Below are 14,424 nucleotides of genomic sequence, written 5' to 3'. Positions count from 1 at the left end.
TGATTTTCTCCCTCCTTGCATTCAACGTTGTGGGCATTGGTCCTTGCCCAGGGATATATTACTGTCCCCTAGGGTGGGTGGTGGGCATTGGCATCAAATGGATAAGACCATGTTTGCTGCTAAACAACCTGAGCTACCCAAGGCACCTACTCAGAAAAGAACTCCTCAACCTCCAATGACACTAAAGTCACAGCCAAGACACACAGTCAGAGAGACATCCTTGACAGCATTCATCCTTGTGGCAAAGGGTGAGGACTGCCCTGTGGCCTTACACTTAGAGGACAGTGAAGAGACACCATGCTTACCGATGGCGTCAGTAGAGAGGTTACGTGTGACCTCTAGTGCATGGAGCTCATCTCTAAGGTCGGGACTTTGCCAGGTTTGTCCTCCCTTCTGGAGGCCCCCACCTTCTTCTCTCTGTTACCCTCATTGACTTTGTCCTTCAGGACCCACTCAGTCCTCCCTTGCTCACAGTCTAGTCTAGGAGAATGCAAGCTCACATGGGCTTTTTTCTCTGTTGAATGTCTGTAGGCCTTTAATTTCTAAGGTAGAATTTCATTCTTGATATAACATATTATTCTTCACTTTCCTGCTTTATCTCTTGTCATTTAATATGACAATCAATTCCTTAGGAAAATTCACTACTTCTTTCAACAAAATATATCAAGAATCTCCTAAGTTTGGAGCCACAAAGATCTGTATGTGGCCTTCAATGATGTGCCACATCTTAACTCATTTTTACCATATTTTGATCTTGCAAATTTCAGTCGTCCTTTGTTGTCATTTCTGTCTGATAGATTTTTAGATTTTCAAATTTTTTATTTTAAAATAATGATGTCAGAAAATTGTTCAAAAGTGAAAAAACAACTTCTTCCAATGAGAAGCACTAGATGACTGCCCAGTCTTACACACACCATGCCATCTCCACCTCCCCACAGATGGGATCACTGCATCTCATGGTGTTGATGTGTGAAATTATATCATTTTACCCTTCTCTGGGCTCATCTACGAACACCTGTGTTATATCCTGTGTGCACTGGGCTGCCTGCCTTGTCTATCTTTATCCAGTCCTCTCTGTAGAGCAAATTCTCCCCTACCTTCTGAGGAAAACCTCATGGGAGATAAAACTTCAGCAGATCTGCTGCTCTTCTGCGATGTGTTTATGTTCATGCTGAAATGCTAGCTGACTGCCTCAGAATTCTGTCTGTGCACAGGTACAGGCCAGACCTCTGAACTTTCAGTGTTCCTCTGTGCCCTCCAGTCGGGGCTGATTCTACTTTTATTCCCCATCCTGGCAGGTGACCTAGTGTTTCTTTTTGAAAGGACCTCCTTCCTTTAAGGTAGCAGTTATCAACCTGTGGGTCGCGACCCCGGCGGGGGTCAAATGACCAAAACACAGGGGTCGCCTAAAGCCATCAGAAAATACATATTTATTATACAATACATTTTTAAATACAATATGTATTTCCGATGGCTTTAAGGGACCCCTGTGTTTTGTTCATTCGCCCCCTGCTGGGTTCGCGACCCACAGGTTGAGAACCGCTGCTTTAAGGTGATGTTTGCAAACATCACAAAGTGTGTTCTGATGTGGGGAATGAGTGAGCTGTTTCATTTCATAGTCTTTACTGTGGGGGCATTTTCTTGATGTATTTCTTAATAGTTTTCCTCCAGCAGAGTTTCTCTCATTTAAAATTTTTTATTAGTTGGAACTCTTGGATTAATGTTTGGACAGGCTCATCTTTTCTCTCTTATTTCTGTTCTATTATACACACAGACACATACACACACGCACACACACAAACAAGCACAGAGTTTGTCCTCTAAATCCTTTATGGTGTTGTCTAGCTGTCATATTTATTATGTCCCCAAAATTTCTTATTTTAGTTTAAATGTCTGTTTCCAACAAGGAACAACATATTGTAGCAATCTTCAGTTTCTAAAGACCCGTGACATGTCCCACGTGAGAGACTTCTGTCTGGCCCTGAAAATTTGATCTCTTCATAAGATTATGTGTCTTTTAAGAATTTGTTAGCTCTCTGTCTCTCTCTTAATTCATGCCCTCAATCTGTCAAAATTGATGGTTACCGTCTGAGAGACACATAGTAGAATTAAAAGGAAGGGAGGAATGAAGAGCATTAATTTTGACTTAAGGTGAAGTTTTAGTTGTCCTACATCCAAGAATACACTCTATACTGATTAGAGACTTTGTCCGCCATATTATACGAGTGGAGAGCCACTGAAAGGTTGCTCTAAGTAAACATATGACAAACCAGTGCCTTCGGCTTGGTTTATTGAACTTGTCACAAAGAGTAGGAGGGTGTAGATAAAAGACATTTGAGGGGCAGAGTCTAGGTAGAGAGTGATAACACGTGTCCCGGGGAGGATTCGAGGTGCAATGATAAAGTCAAGAGACTTTGCAGATCTATCCTCTGTAGCTGGTAAACTCAATTTGTGAGTTTGAGGCAGAGTTTCTAAACATAGGTGGGGTCCTCAAGAAAGGAAATCGCAGGAGGCAAAACAAACAGAGAGATGACACCAGACGTGATCTGACAGGAGGAGTCTGCAATGCAGGGAGAGTGTCCTGAGGGTTGAAATACAGAACCTGTTCCCATGGGCAGGTCTCTTTCCGCTGCCTCTCAGAGAGCGAGATTCTATGGAATCTTCTGTGTTTTGCTAAAATATACAAATATAGGCCCTTGCCGGTTTGCTCAGTGGTAGAGCATGCATGTGGCGTGTGGATGACCCAGGTTTGATTCTTAGGGCACACAGGAGAAGCAACCATCTGCTTCACCGCCCCTCCCCCTCTTTCTCTCTCTCCCTCTTCCTATCTCACAGCTATGGCTTGATTGGTCTGAGTGCACTGGCCCTCGGTTCTGAGGATGGTTCCATGGAGCTTCTACCTCAGGCACTAAAAGTAGCTCAGTTCTGAGCATGGCCAAAGTGAACAGAGCATCAGCCCCTTTTGGGGTGCTGTGTGTATCCTGGTCGGGGCACATGCAGGAGTCTGTCTCTCTATCTCCCCTCCTCTTGCTTGGAAAAGAAGAAAATAAATTATAAACATAAAATTATAATTTTAATCACATTATGTGCAGAATTCACTGGCATGTGTTATATTCAGTCTACATTTTACCACCATCCTTGTCCAGAATTATCTGGACTGAGGGCATAGCCATTAACCTCACTCCCCCGTCCTCTCAGGCCCAGGCTTTGTGATCATGAGATATCTCACCTGCCTCCCTGTCAGCAGCTCAGGGAAGACGCTTTCTTGCCCAAGACCCTAGTCTGTCACTGTTATCACAGTAATACCGATAAATGCCCTGCCGTGCCCACCTTGCAGAGCTAGAGAAGTGGCCAAGGAAAGGTCTCCAGGTGACCCCCTGGGGATGCTGGGAGTCTCTGGCTCATGCACAGTCTTGCTGTCCTCCCCAGTTCAGGGGCTGTCATGGCCTTCGCAGTCACGTGGTTCTGCACCTGCAGCAGGGGAGGTGGGGATGGGGACCACACGGTTCCACCCACAGAGGTACTCACGTTGGTCCTGGACTGGGGCCTGAGCAACACTTGCTTTTGAAATATTCCCAGTTGATGCTGAAAATACTCAGACCCAGGCTGGAGGCCAGTGGAGGGGCATCCTTTGTCTCATGTCCGATGGTGGTAACAGTCTATCCCCTTCCTGAACACCTGACAGGACAAAGTGAGACAGAACCTGTAACCCTCCGGGACAATGGTTTCCCATTCGGGTCTCCATGTTTGTAAACTCTTAAGCATTTTAGCAACATTACCATTGATTGATAGTATTTGTTCTTTATAATTTCACTTTTTCTAAATGTAGACCCAAACTTCTCAGTGACAGGACTCATATATCACAAAAGAATAACATGACAACAGAGGGATAGTTGTCTGCTTGTGTGCTTGTGTGTCCGTGTGTGTGTCTCCTTGTGTGTGTCTCTGGTGTGTCTGTGCATCACTAATTGGGCATGTTTCCGATGTGCGTAAATATGTGTGTATGAATGAGTGTGGTTTAATGCACACACTGTGATTGTGTATGAAGGATTATTTTAGGGTCTGAGAGGCAGAGAAGGTTTCACCGAGCAGGGGATGGACACAGGCTTTGCAGACTAGGCTGTTCGCTGTCCTGTGCTGGGACAACATAGAGGGAAAGGGACCACGACGAGCCCACGGGCATTGCTGTGACCCAACGTCATGACGAGTGAATGACACGTAGACAGGATGGCTGAGCACAGCATATGGGTGAGCAGGGACATGGGGACAGAGGGGACCCAGGACAGGGTCAGGCCAGGCCTCTATGACCCGCCGATGAGGGCCTTGTCTCCCCGCACAATTCCAGGCTGTGTTTCTCAGGCTGTGGCAAGAGCTCCGTGACCCTGTGTCCACAGAGCACAGGATGTGGATGAACAAGAAGACGTTCCAGAAAATAGAGATTAATTTCCATGGACATGATCCCCATTTGATCACATTTATTCAAAAGGTTTTGGACACAGTTGATGATTGTAGGTACCACTTACTTTTTATTTTCTCTTTTCTCAAGAATGTTTATAGAAGCGGGGCCAGGTAGGGGTGCAAAGGAAAGAATAGTTTGTATAAATATACCAATTATACTTAAAGAAAATGTGTATGTCTAATAACAAATCCTCTTCCTTGAAACATTTAGAAACACATGAGCTCTAGTGTTTCAGAGTACGAAAGGATGCTCGAAGAGAGGCTAGACCGTGGAGGGGGCACGACTCAGTGGACTCTTAGGGTCAGCAGGCAGAGAAGCTCAAGTAGGCTCATTCCGTCCCCAAACAGAGCCACACCTGAGACTGGGACTGTCATGTCTGTGCCCTGGGAAAAAGGACTCTGTAGATGTGATAAAGTTACAGATTTTGAATTAAGGAGATGATACTGAATTTTCTGGTGACCTCTAAATGTCATCCCACACATTGTCCATGAAAGAGACCAGGAGATTTTCATACACAGAGAAAAAATACAGCAATGTCCCCTCATGGGGCAGAGAAAGGAGGGATGTTGGTACCAGACGAGGACAGCCACCAGCCTTCAGCTGGAGGCACCAGGGATAGATGTTCCCCTCGACGTTCCAGAGCCAGCATGGCCTCCTGACACTGTGATTTCAGCAGAGGTTACAGATTTTACACTCTTGTCCCTGGCACTCAGGCCACCATGACACCTGGACACAGGGTTTCCCTACATTACTCCTGACGCCACCCCCAGGCCCCTGCGTGATGAAAACCACCCCAACTCAAGGTCAGAGACTGTTGGATAAAACAAGACAGGCAGCAAAGTGCAGAAAAGAAATTTATTGAAGCAAGACGGTGGAATCTTCACATTGTCTGGGAAAGATCAGGTCATCATTGAACCACAAAGAACTTGCATGAAAGATTGTTAAATCTTTCCGTTACATGCATATTCCGTTTGGACCTGAAATAGAAAAAGAAAGAAAAGAAACATCAGTCATAGCCCCTGCAGAAGACATGTTAACACAGACTGTTGGTCACAACCCCGATGTGGAAGAAACTGCAACCAGCAAAGGGAAGTGGAGGCACCAGGCAGGTAGCCATGCATGTGGGGAATTCAATAGTCCTGGTTCAGTCTGCACAGACCGTGCGAGTCAGGAGAGAACCATGTCCACACCCCTCAGATAAACCCTGCGTGTCCCCAGAGAAGGGCGCAGGTCTCTAGTGGAGCGAGGAGGAGGCTCAGCGTTGCACAGAGCAGCCGGTGTCCTTTCTCTGAGTCCTAGAATGGGGACTCCACTTGTCACTAAATGAGGACACAGGGCTGAGAGACTGGGAAAGGACGGTGGGTCCGTGGGTCATTCTGCCTGCAGAAGTCCCACCTCTAGGTGTGGACATTCCCTACATGGCACACGGACTTCCCCACACTGAGAATCCAGCTAGTGAGGACATTTGTGTGAAACCTGACTTAATTCCAAGGGCAGACAAGCTGAGAGACACCTTTACATCTGTGTGATCTCTCCATGAGGACATGATTGAAGAGTTTCAGCTCCACACGGGGCTGCAGAGGACACAGGGAGGGTCGTGGGCCCCCTGGCCGGGAAACGTGGGGTGAGGTACAGGAGTGGCCTCAGCTCTGTGAGAGCTGGCAGAGCCCCCAGCAGCCGCCCGTCCATCCTGACAGAGGGCGGGGCCGGCTCTCTCCCTCTCGCTGTGTCCCCTTCTCCCTCCCAGTCCTCCCGTGAGAGTCCCAGGGACTGTGCCACTGGGTGAGGGGCCCGTCCTGCCCCATCACACCCTGTGGGCCTGGCTGTCCCTCTCCTCAGGATACTGTGGGGAACCCGGTGCCCAGGGAGGTGACCTGAGAAGGACGAACATGCCCAGCGCTGTGTGCAGCCTTAGTCCAGCTCAGCAGGTGTCACGTTATCATGGACCTGGTGTGCACGGGCCACTTGATCAGAGGTGAGCAGAGGGGCAGCTGCCTTCACACCCTGTGTCCCCAGAGCAGCACCCTGACCACCGCCCTGGCTGTGCTGCTGAGCAGCAGCCTCTATGTAATGGAGAATAAATTACCACATAGCTGAGAATTTTCCTTCTGTAATTAGAAGAAATCTGATCCATGCACTTCTTCACTTCCATGTTGGCCACTACAGCTTCCAGAGGTGCATCATATCTCTGAATTTCCTCACTGAAAGCGCTGTCAGAATCCAAAAATAAGCTCCTCACATGAGAAAGAACTGCTGGGCAGACTAGTACACTTGCTAGAGTAGAAGAAAAACAAACAAAAAAAATCGATGTAAGAAAACTCACTCTTTCCTATGACTCTGTACCTTACAGTGTACAAGAGCCTCGCAGGGTTTATGGGCACATCTCCTAACTGGCAATGACAGTGCAAATTCCTGGACATTGTGACTTTGTCAAGATCACAGAGCACTCCGCAGAGCTCAGTCTGGAAAGCTGGTTGGCCGATCCCTAGTTCAGGTTTATCCTTTGTAAAGTACACCTGCGACTTTCCAGGTCTCCTGCTTTGTTGAAATTCACACTTTCGAGATTTTAAAACTTAAGGTTTGCCTGTCCGTACGGTGACACCATCTTTAGTCTTGATATGGGGAGAAAGGAGAAGTTATCAGTGAGTCTTTCAACTGAATGGCAGTCAGAACTTACTAGAGGCCAGAGAAAGGAGAATAAATCTGGAGAGGAGTGAGGAAATTTATTAATATTAGAAAATGTTTCTTTGAAACTAAATTAGGCTATAGGATTATGTCATTGGATGAAGATCACTGAAACACTTCTGAAAAAAATGACTCTATGAGTTTCACACATCTGGAATTGTGCACATGTCATGATGGCTCTTGTGTTCTGCACTGATGTACAGAATTCCTTAGAGAAGGTGGGAGGTGGGGACTGGGGCTTACTACCGACCCCACTGGGATTGTGCTGACACCTGAAGTGACCACTTTCTCTGGTCTAGATTCTCCACCCCTCCCCCAAGTCTTTGTAACCACCTGCATCCCAGAATGTGCCCTATCAGGCTCTGATCTTACCAGATCAGACAAAAGTTATGCAGAAATGGTGAAAGGGTCAGATCAGAGGCCACACAGAGAAATAGAAAGAGGTTCAGATGAAAGAGAATGACTCAAAAGGCTTTTCCCTGGCCGGTTGGCTCACTGGTGGAGCATCGGCCTGGCGTGCGGAGGTCCCGGGTTCGATTCCCGGCCAGGGCGCACAGGTGAGGCGCCCATCTGCTTCTCTGCCCCTCCCCCTCTCCTTCCTCTCTGTCTCTCTCTTCCACTCCCGCAGCCAAGGCTCCATTGGAGCGGGGATGGCCTGGGTGCTGGGGATGGCTCCTTGGCCTCTGCCCCAGGCGCTAGAGTGGCTCTGGTCGCGGCAGGCCGACGCCCCAGAGGGGCAGAGCATCGCACTCTGGTGGGCAGAGCGTCGCCCCCTGGTGGGCGTGCCGGGTGGATCCCAGTCGGGCGCATGCGGGAGTCTGTCTGACTGTCTCTCCCCGTTTCTAGCTTCAGAAAAGTACAAAAAAAAAAAAAAAAAAAAGGCTTGAGGTCATTTGGGTCAGTGGTAGAGCATCGGCTTAGCATGCAGAATTCCCAGGTTTGATCCAGGCCCAGGCAATCAGAAGTTCTCATCTGCTTCGCCACCTATCTTCTTTCCATTCTCTCTGTCTCTCTCTTCTTCTCCCACAGCCAAGGCTACATTGGAGCAAAGTTGGCCCAGGTGCTGAGGACGGCTCCATGGTCTCTGCTTCAGGCACTAGAGGGCTCCAGTTGCAATGAGGGAAAAGCCCCACAGGGGCTGAGCATTGCCCCCTAGTGGACATGCCCGGTGGATTCCAGTCCAGCGCATGTGGGAGTCTGTCTCTCTGCCTCCCCTCTTTTCACTTCAAAAAAATACAGAAGGAAAAGAAAAGAAACAAAGGCTTGAGTCAGTATCGAGTGCATGAAGGATCACCATATCTTTCCCAAAGTATATATATATTTTTGATGAATGGCCAGAATGAGCCCAGAAAAGTAGCAGTTGCCGCCCTAACAATGGCTCAAGATCTCCAAATCCTGGCCGGATGCCTAGAGAATAAGCAGCACATGTCAACAGGCTGAGGGCTGCGGTTTTCAGAGCCCATGGGAAGATTGATCATTTGGAGATTCAGACAACACTGGCTCTTCCTGAACTGAGATCTTTGCTAAAGCTCCTCCTGCCTGCACATCATATGAGTCTGAATCCGGGAGTTCACAGGCCATGGACTCAACTGGCACCTAAAAGACCCAGGGAAGCAGAACGTCAGACGGGACCTGGAGCTGCCCTCTGACACCCGGCATCTCACTGCTCTGTCAGAGCCACACTGGGCAGCAGCTGCGAAAATCAAGGACAAGAGGGGACGTGGAGAGATTAAGCATTTGATCAAGGTCACAGCATTGCTGAGTGGCAGAGTCATGACTCACAACCGAGTTCCATTACATCATCCTGTTCTGACACGTAGACCACAGACAGGGATGAGGCTTCCGATGGAGAACCTTTAAAACAATCCTGCCGTGATGGCTGAGTAAGTGCTAGATCATTAGGAATTGAAACAACGAGCCCTGCCTATAGTGAATAGTCCACAAGAGGCAGGAAGGGTTAGGATTCTGATATGCTCACCTCCCAGCTATAATAAGTCACCTCGTATACAGAAGGTTACATAACGAGGCAGGTGGTACTTACATTAGACATGATACTCACCCTCATAACAGGAAAACGCCAGAGTGAGCAGCAGGACACACAACACTGGCTTCATGGTGGACTTTGCTATGAGTTCAGCTTTAACAAGAATGAGCAATTAGGAGCTGGGCTCAGCAGCCTGCAGAGCCTGAGGTTATTTGTACCCAGTGAGCCTCGCTGGTCCTGCCCACAAAGGATGTGGCAGGTCACCAGGCCTGGCTTCCAGCACTAACTTCCTCTCTGAGAAATGATGCCATGCTTCTGTGTCACAGAATCAAATAACTTAAAACGCTAGGCATTGCTAGCACCCTGACATCTCCTTTGCAGCAACACTGAGGGTGGAGATAGAAATGTATACTCAGTGATTGACGGAAAGCCCCTGGGATTTGCCTCCTTAGTTCCAGGCCGTGTCTGGTTTGCTGATCTGTCAGCCTGGTTCTGGGCACAGAGACGAGGGTCAGCAAGTACCCCTGGGTGTGCAGGACTATGAATTAACAAACTACTCAGGTGGGTTAGGGAGCATCTTTAGTGTGAGATGATGCCTGCTGTGCCAGGGCTCCTTTGGCAGTTGAGGGAGAAAGGTCAGTGGGCTGGTGACAATTGTGAAGACATTAGAGATGTTGGGTTCCTGAAGAAACCTGTGACAAGAGGAAGATTACCTCCCAACTCCTAACTTCTACTTAATCTAACATATCCAAACTATCAAGTGACATTTTAAATCAAATCAGAACAGCATCTCACTCTCACTCTACTGTTTCAAAAAAATATCAAAACAGATCGCAATTCAAATCACATGCTATACTCCTCTAATTGACAGATTCACTTGTCAGTTAGGGGGGGTCACACTGTCTGGGTCATCAGATTCCCAGCAGGACAAGTGCCAACAGGCCCTGTGCTCTGCCGTCCCCAACCATGACTGGATGCTACATAGAAACATGGGGGAGGCATGGCCAGTTCTGAAGAAGACATTAGGATGCAGCAGGTAACCGAGGAGCATTCTGGGGAGCCACTCAGGAAGGGGACAATTGTGACAGTAGGAAATGTTAGGAGGAGGGGTCCCAAGGGAACAGCTTGGAGGAAGACAAGACACCGTCAGCCAGGAGCTCGTGTCACCCTGAAACACAGGAGGGCCTGGTGGAGGAGGGGAGGCTGTGTGACTGGGGAGGCAGGACAGGCTGAGTCAGGGGGTCCACATTCTTCTCCGGGAGCCCTGGAGGCGGGTGGTGGGTGGGAGAGACCCAGCTGGACACTGTGCCCCCCGGGCTTTCCTGCTCTGTTTCAGATCTCAAGTCAGTGTCAGTTAGAATTTTCAAAATGATTTATTTCCAAAAAATAATAAAAGGAATAAACAAATAAAAAATATGAATATTGACATGGATACATTATGGTGCAGCCATTAAAGAAAGGGTCTAGAATTCCCTCAAAAAATTACAACTAGAATTACAGTGTGATGGGTCAAGTTCAGCTCTGAGTACATGTGCAGGATCTCAAACACTTACTTGCACACCCATTTATCGCAGCACAATTCACAATGGCCAAGAGCAGGAAGCAGCCCAGGACGGATGAGTGGGTAAACAGAGTCAGAGCACACAGAAAATGGGATATTGTCCTTATCCCCACGGTAAGGCAGGAAATCCCTCACATGCTGCATCCGGGGTGAACGTGGGGGACAGTACACTGCATGACATAAGCCAGTCACAGAAGACAGTAATGTGGGATTCCTACTCGTGAGGTTCCTAGAGCTGTCAGATTCATGGAAACAGAACATAGAAGGGTGGTTCCAAGGGGCCTGGTGGTGAGGGAACAATTTTCAGTAAAATAAAGTCATCAAGGTAACTGTGAACTGATTAGAGCTACAAACAACCATCGTCACCCTGCATACAGGTCCTTTGGGAGATAAAGCTTTGTTGATAATAACAGCAGTAATTAAAAGAATAGTAATGTTTTTTTTGTTTCTACCTAAAATCAATGTGCAAACATAATTTATCATATTTGAGCATTGCTACAAATCAATAAGCTATTACATTTCTCATCTTAACAGTTGAGTCAGGTAACTTTCAGGAAGTAGGAGACTTGCTCAAACTGGCAGAGTGGGGAGGCCGCTAGGTCGCGCTCAGGCACTGATGTGCAGGATAAAGTACCCAGTGCTACCCAGTCGGGGTGTCTGCTAGTGGGGACGGGTCACATGCAGATGAGGTGGTGACAGTGAAGTCCCAGCTCAGCTGCTCAGAGCTCAGGTTCTGCCTCAGTTGAACTCTCTAGTTGATGCTCATTCTAGTTCCTTCATCTGTCTGTTCAACTCTTTTATCTTCTTCTCCTTTTCAATTAGATCACTGACTGACAGCAGTGAGCGCTGCCCAGGCCGGGAGCACAGACTCTTCTTCACTGCTGGAGGGAGGGTAGAGGGTGCAGCTGCTTTGGGGGTGCTTTTTCCCTGAGAACTAAATGTCCTCTTACCACACAGTCCAGCAACTGCACTTTCTGAGAACAAAGGTCCCACCAGGCTTGTGACCCTGAGCTGGGGAAGGCTGTGTGTGTCTGGACATAAGGGTACATGGGATGTCTGGGTACTTTCTGCTCAATATTGCTGTGAACTTTAAACTGTTTGAAAATAAACACTAAAAAACAAACAAAAAGAAGGCAAACATTTTGTTGAAAACTTTCTTTTCTAATAAATGGAAACATAAGATAAATAATGAATTGATGAATTGGTCACGATACATGGGTAGGTGATTAACTATCAGAGAAATATTGGATAATCCTCAGAAAAAACTGTCACAATGAATGAAAGTTCACGATATAGCCGAACACAGGATCGGCTGGGAACACCTGTCCTTGCCTGTAACCCTGCACCAACGCGTGGCGGACAGACCATGACACCATGGCAACCGGAACTCTTAACTACAACAGAAATGTACTGAAGGCCACACACTTGAACACGCAAATCTTGAAGGATAAAATCATAAAATGTAAAGATACAAAAAGGGATCTAAAAACACCAAGGCTTACACAGTGTTCCCGAAGAAACAGTAAAAAACATTATACGGAGTGAAATAAAAAAATCAGAAAAAACTAAGAACTATATGAACTCATGCAAGATGGGACATAAAAATGAGACTCAGAGACATGACAAGAATGTGATGGTAACAGAGAGTGGGGTGGAGGGGTGGGGAGGGGGCGAGGAAGGAGAGGGAGGGTGTGGGAAGAGGGGAGGGGCACAAAGAAAACCAGATAGAAGGTGACGGAGGACGATTTGACTTTGAGGGAGGGGTATGCAGCATAATCAAATGTCAAAATAATCTGGAAATGTTTTTTTCGAACATATGTACCCTGATTTATCAATGTCACTGCAATAAAATTAATAAAAATAAGATTTAAAAAAATGTAAAGAAGTCCTATATTCTCAGACTCTCTGCAGTTTCAATCCCTCCCCCATCAGAATCCCAACCAGGAAGTTTTACACTTGCTTTGAATTGTGAACTGCTGTTTGGTTCTTTCAAATTAAGAACGTGTTACCTTATTGAGTTGTGAAGAAGACTCTAATTTTAGGACCAGACTACTTGGATTCAAGCTGAGCTCGGAAACTTTCTACCTGTATTGCCATCAGCAGAAACTGACCCTCTTTGCCTCAATTTCATCATCTGTAAACAAGGGTGATATCATGGAGTCTGTGTTAGGATAAATATAATAATTCAGGGAAATGCTCAGCACCGTATCTGGCAGTAAATGTCAGCTATTACAATTATGCAACACTATGAAATCTATAAGTAACAAGTCAAACAGATAAATCACCTTATCCTTAAGGGCAAATATGAGACTGACTCTCACCGACTCTGCCAGGGAGGGAACTGTTTACCTGGGAGCTAACACCGCCTGCTTCTGAATTGGCTCTGGTTCCATCGGGGCTTCTCTAGGGAAAATAAGATCATTGCTTTCCAATCACTTAATTTACTGTTTTATGATCACATTGATGTGAAGGTTCTCGGGACTTTATTATCTTCACTACTGGATATTGGAGCTCAGGGTCCATGAAGTTAGTGGGTGGGGATAGATATTCTCCATCCCAAAACACAGGGTCTCTGAACTCCTGTCCTCAGCAGAATGTGCTGGTGACACATGTCCTTTGGCTGCTGTTGAAATCGCAGGGAACCTCTAGCTCAGTCTCTAACTGGTTAGCAGAAACGTGGCATTGGTTGACAGGGGAGAAACCAGAGGAATGCAGCAGAGGGGTCCTGCAATACCTGTGATCTTATGCTCAAGTCAGTGACCTCTGGGTTTCAGACTGAGGGAGGAAGGGTTGACTGAGAAAGTCTGAAAAGTAACAACTCATAGCTATAACCTTTTTTTATCAGTTCCATGAAAAGAATTTGGAGCACCAGCAAGAGCAATGGGATATGTGAATAGTCAAGGACAGATAGGCTAACCTCCTCGCTTACCCTCTCCCCTCCTAGAGACACAAAAATCATGTTGGTTTGCAAACAAAGAATTCAAAGAAATCAGGTACTTGTCGCATGAAAACTAAAGCTGTAAAGGGATATTAAACTTTAAGGAGCTAATTTTGGGGAGTATAAGCTTTAGTGCTACTAAGCCCCGTGCTCCACCAGCTACTAATAAATTGTTCTTCCTCTATCCAGTTGTCTGGGTGTCTGTTATCCTCCCCTTGCGGCCATTTCCTGCTACATGGACACATTTCAGGCCTCACCTCTGGGTCTCGATGACCTTGTATATAGTTTCACAATTTCTGTATCTTCTGGTGACACTTGCTGTCATGTCCTACTTCCCTGTCATAAACATTCTGTTCCATTTGATCAAGAGAGATGCTGTATACATCATCTGTCCATTCCTAGTTAACACTGACTCTGCACATACAACTCTAGCCTCCAAAAAAAAAAAACAACAAGAAGACAATATTTGGGGGCACACACATTTTTCCTATGGAGACTTGTTCCTGGTGTCCTTCCTTGAACAACATAAGGAAGGATCTAATTCACCATGTCTAATAAGTCACTAAAAATGATTTTGATCACTTTTCACCCTTAGGCTAAGATCAAGTGTAGAAACAATTTGAAATGATTGAATACAATTACATTTTTGGCCAATACTCCAAAGGAATACTTTTAATTGCTTGAAGTCACTACCATGACTTTATCCTTTCTGCATCTGCGCATTCATGTGACAACTGCTTTCAGAATTAAGACATCTAAGGATAAAATTTGTGACTAAAATGAAACATTTTAATAAA

The 14,424-nt window shown here is 46.5% G+C and overlaps 1 protein-coding gene across 1 annotated transcript; it reads right to left on the bottom strand.

Moving 5' to 3' along the window:
- Positions 1-5,302: 5,302 nt before the first annotated feature.
- On the bottom strand, positions 5,303-9,340 carry LOC136388553 (secretoglobin family 1D member 2-like). The gene is made up of 3 exons (XM_066360374.1): positions 9,204-9,340; positions 6,546-6,733; positions 5,303-5,436 (listed from the first exon to the last, which is right to left on the bottom strand). The coding sequence occupies exons 1-3, from the start codon at positions 9,256-9,258 to the stop codon at positions 5,401-5,403; spliced, it is 279 nt and encodes a 92-aa protein (XP_066216471.1). The 5' UTR covers positions 9,259-9,340; the 3' UTR covers positions 5,303-5,400.
- Between the last annotated feature and the right edge of the window lie 5,084 nt (positions 9,341-14,424).

This window comes from Saccopteryx leptura, chromosome 1 (genome assembly GCF_036850995.1).
Source record: "Saccopteryx leptura isolate mSacLep1 chromosome 1, mSacLep1_pri_phased_curated, whole genome shotgun sequence".
Lineage (NCBI taxonomy): Eukaryota > Metazoa > Chordata > Mammalia > Chiroptera > Emballonuridae > Saccopteryx > Saccopteryx leptura.
This window is presented reverse-complemented; position numbering and strand designations above follow the sequence as displayed.

Excerpts from the sequence above, each read along its gene's own strand:
- LOC136388553 (XM_066360374.1), bottom strand. The coding sequence starts at position 9,258 with ATGAAGCCAGTGTTGTGTGTCCTGCTGCTCACTCTGGCGTTTTCCTGT. Across the intron at positions 6,734-9,203 it reads GGCGTTTTCCTGTTATGAGG|CAAGTGTACTAGTCTGCCCA; the intron begins GTGAGTATCATG and ends CTTCTACTCTAG. Across the intron at positions 5,437-6,545 it reads GGAAAATTCTCAGCTATGTG|GTCCAAACGGAATATGCATG; the intron begins GTAATTTATTCT and ends TTTCTATTTCAG.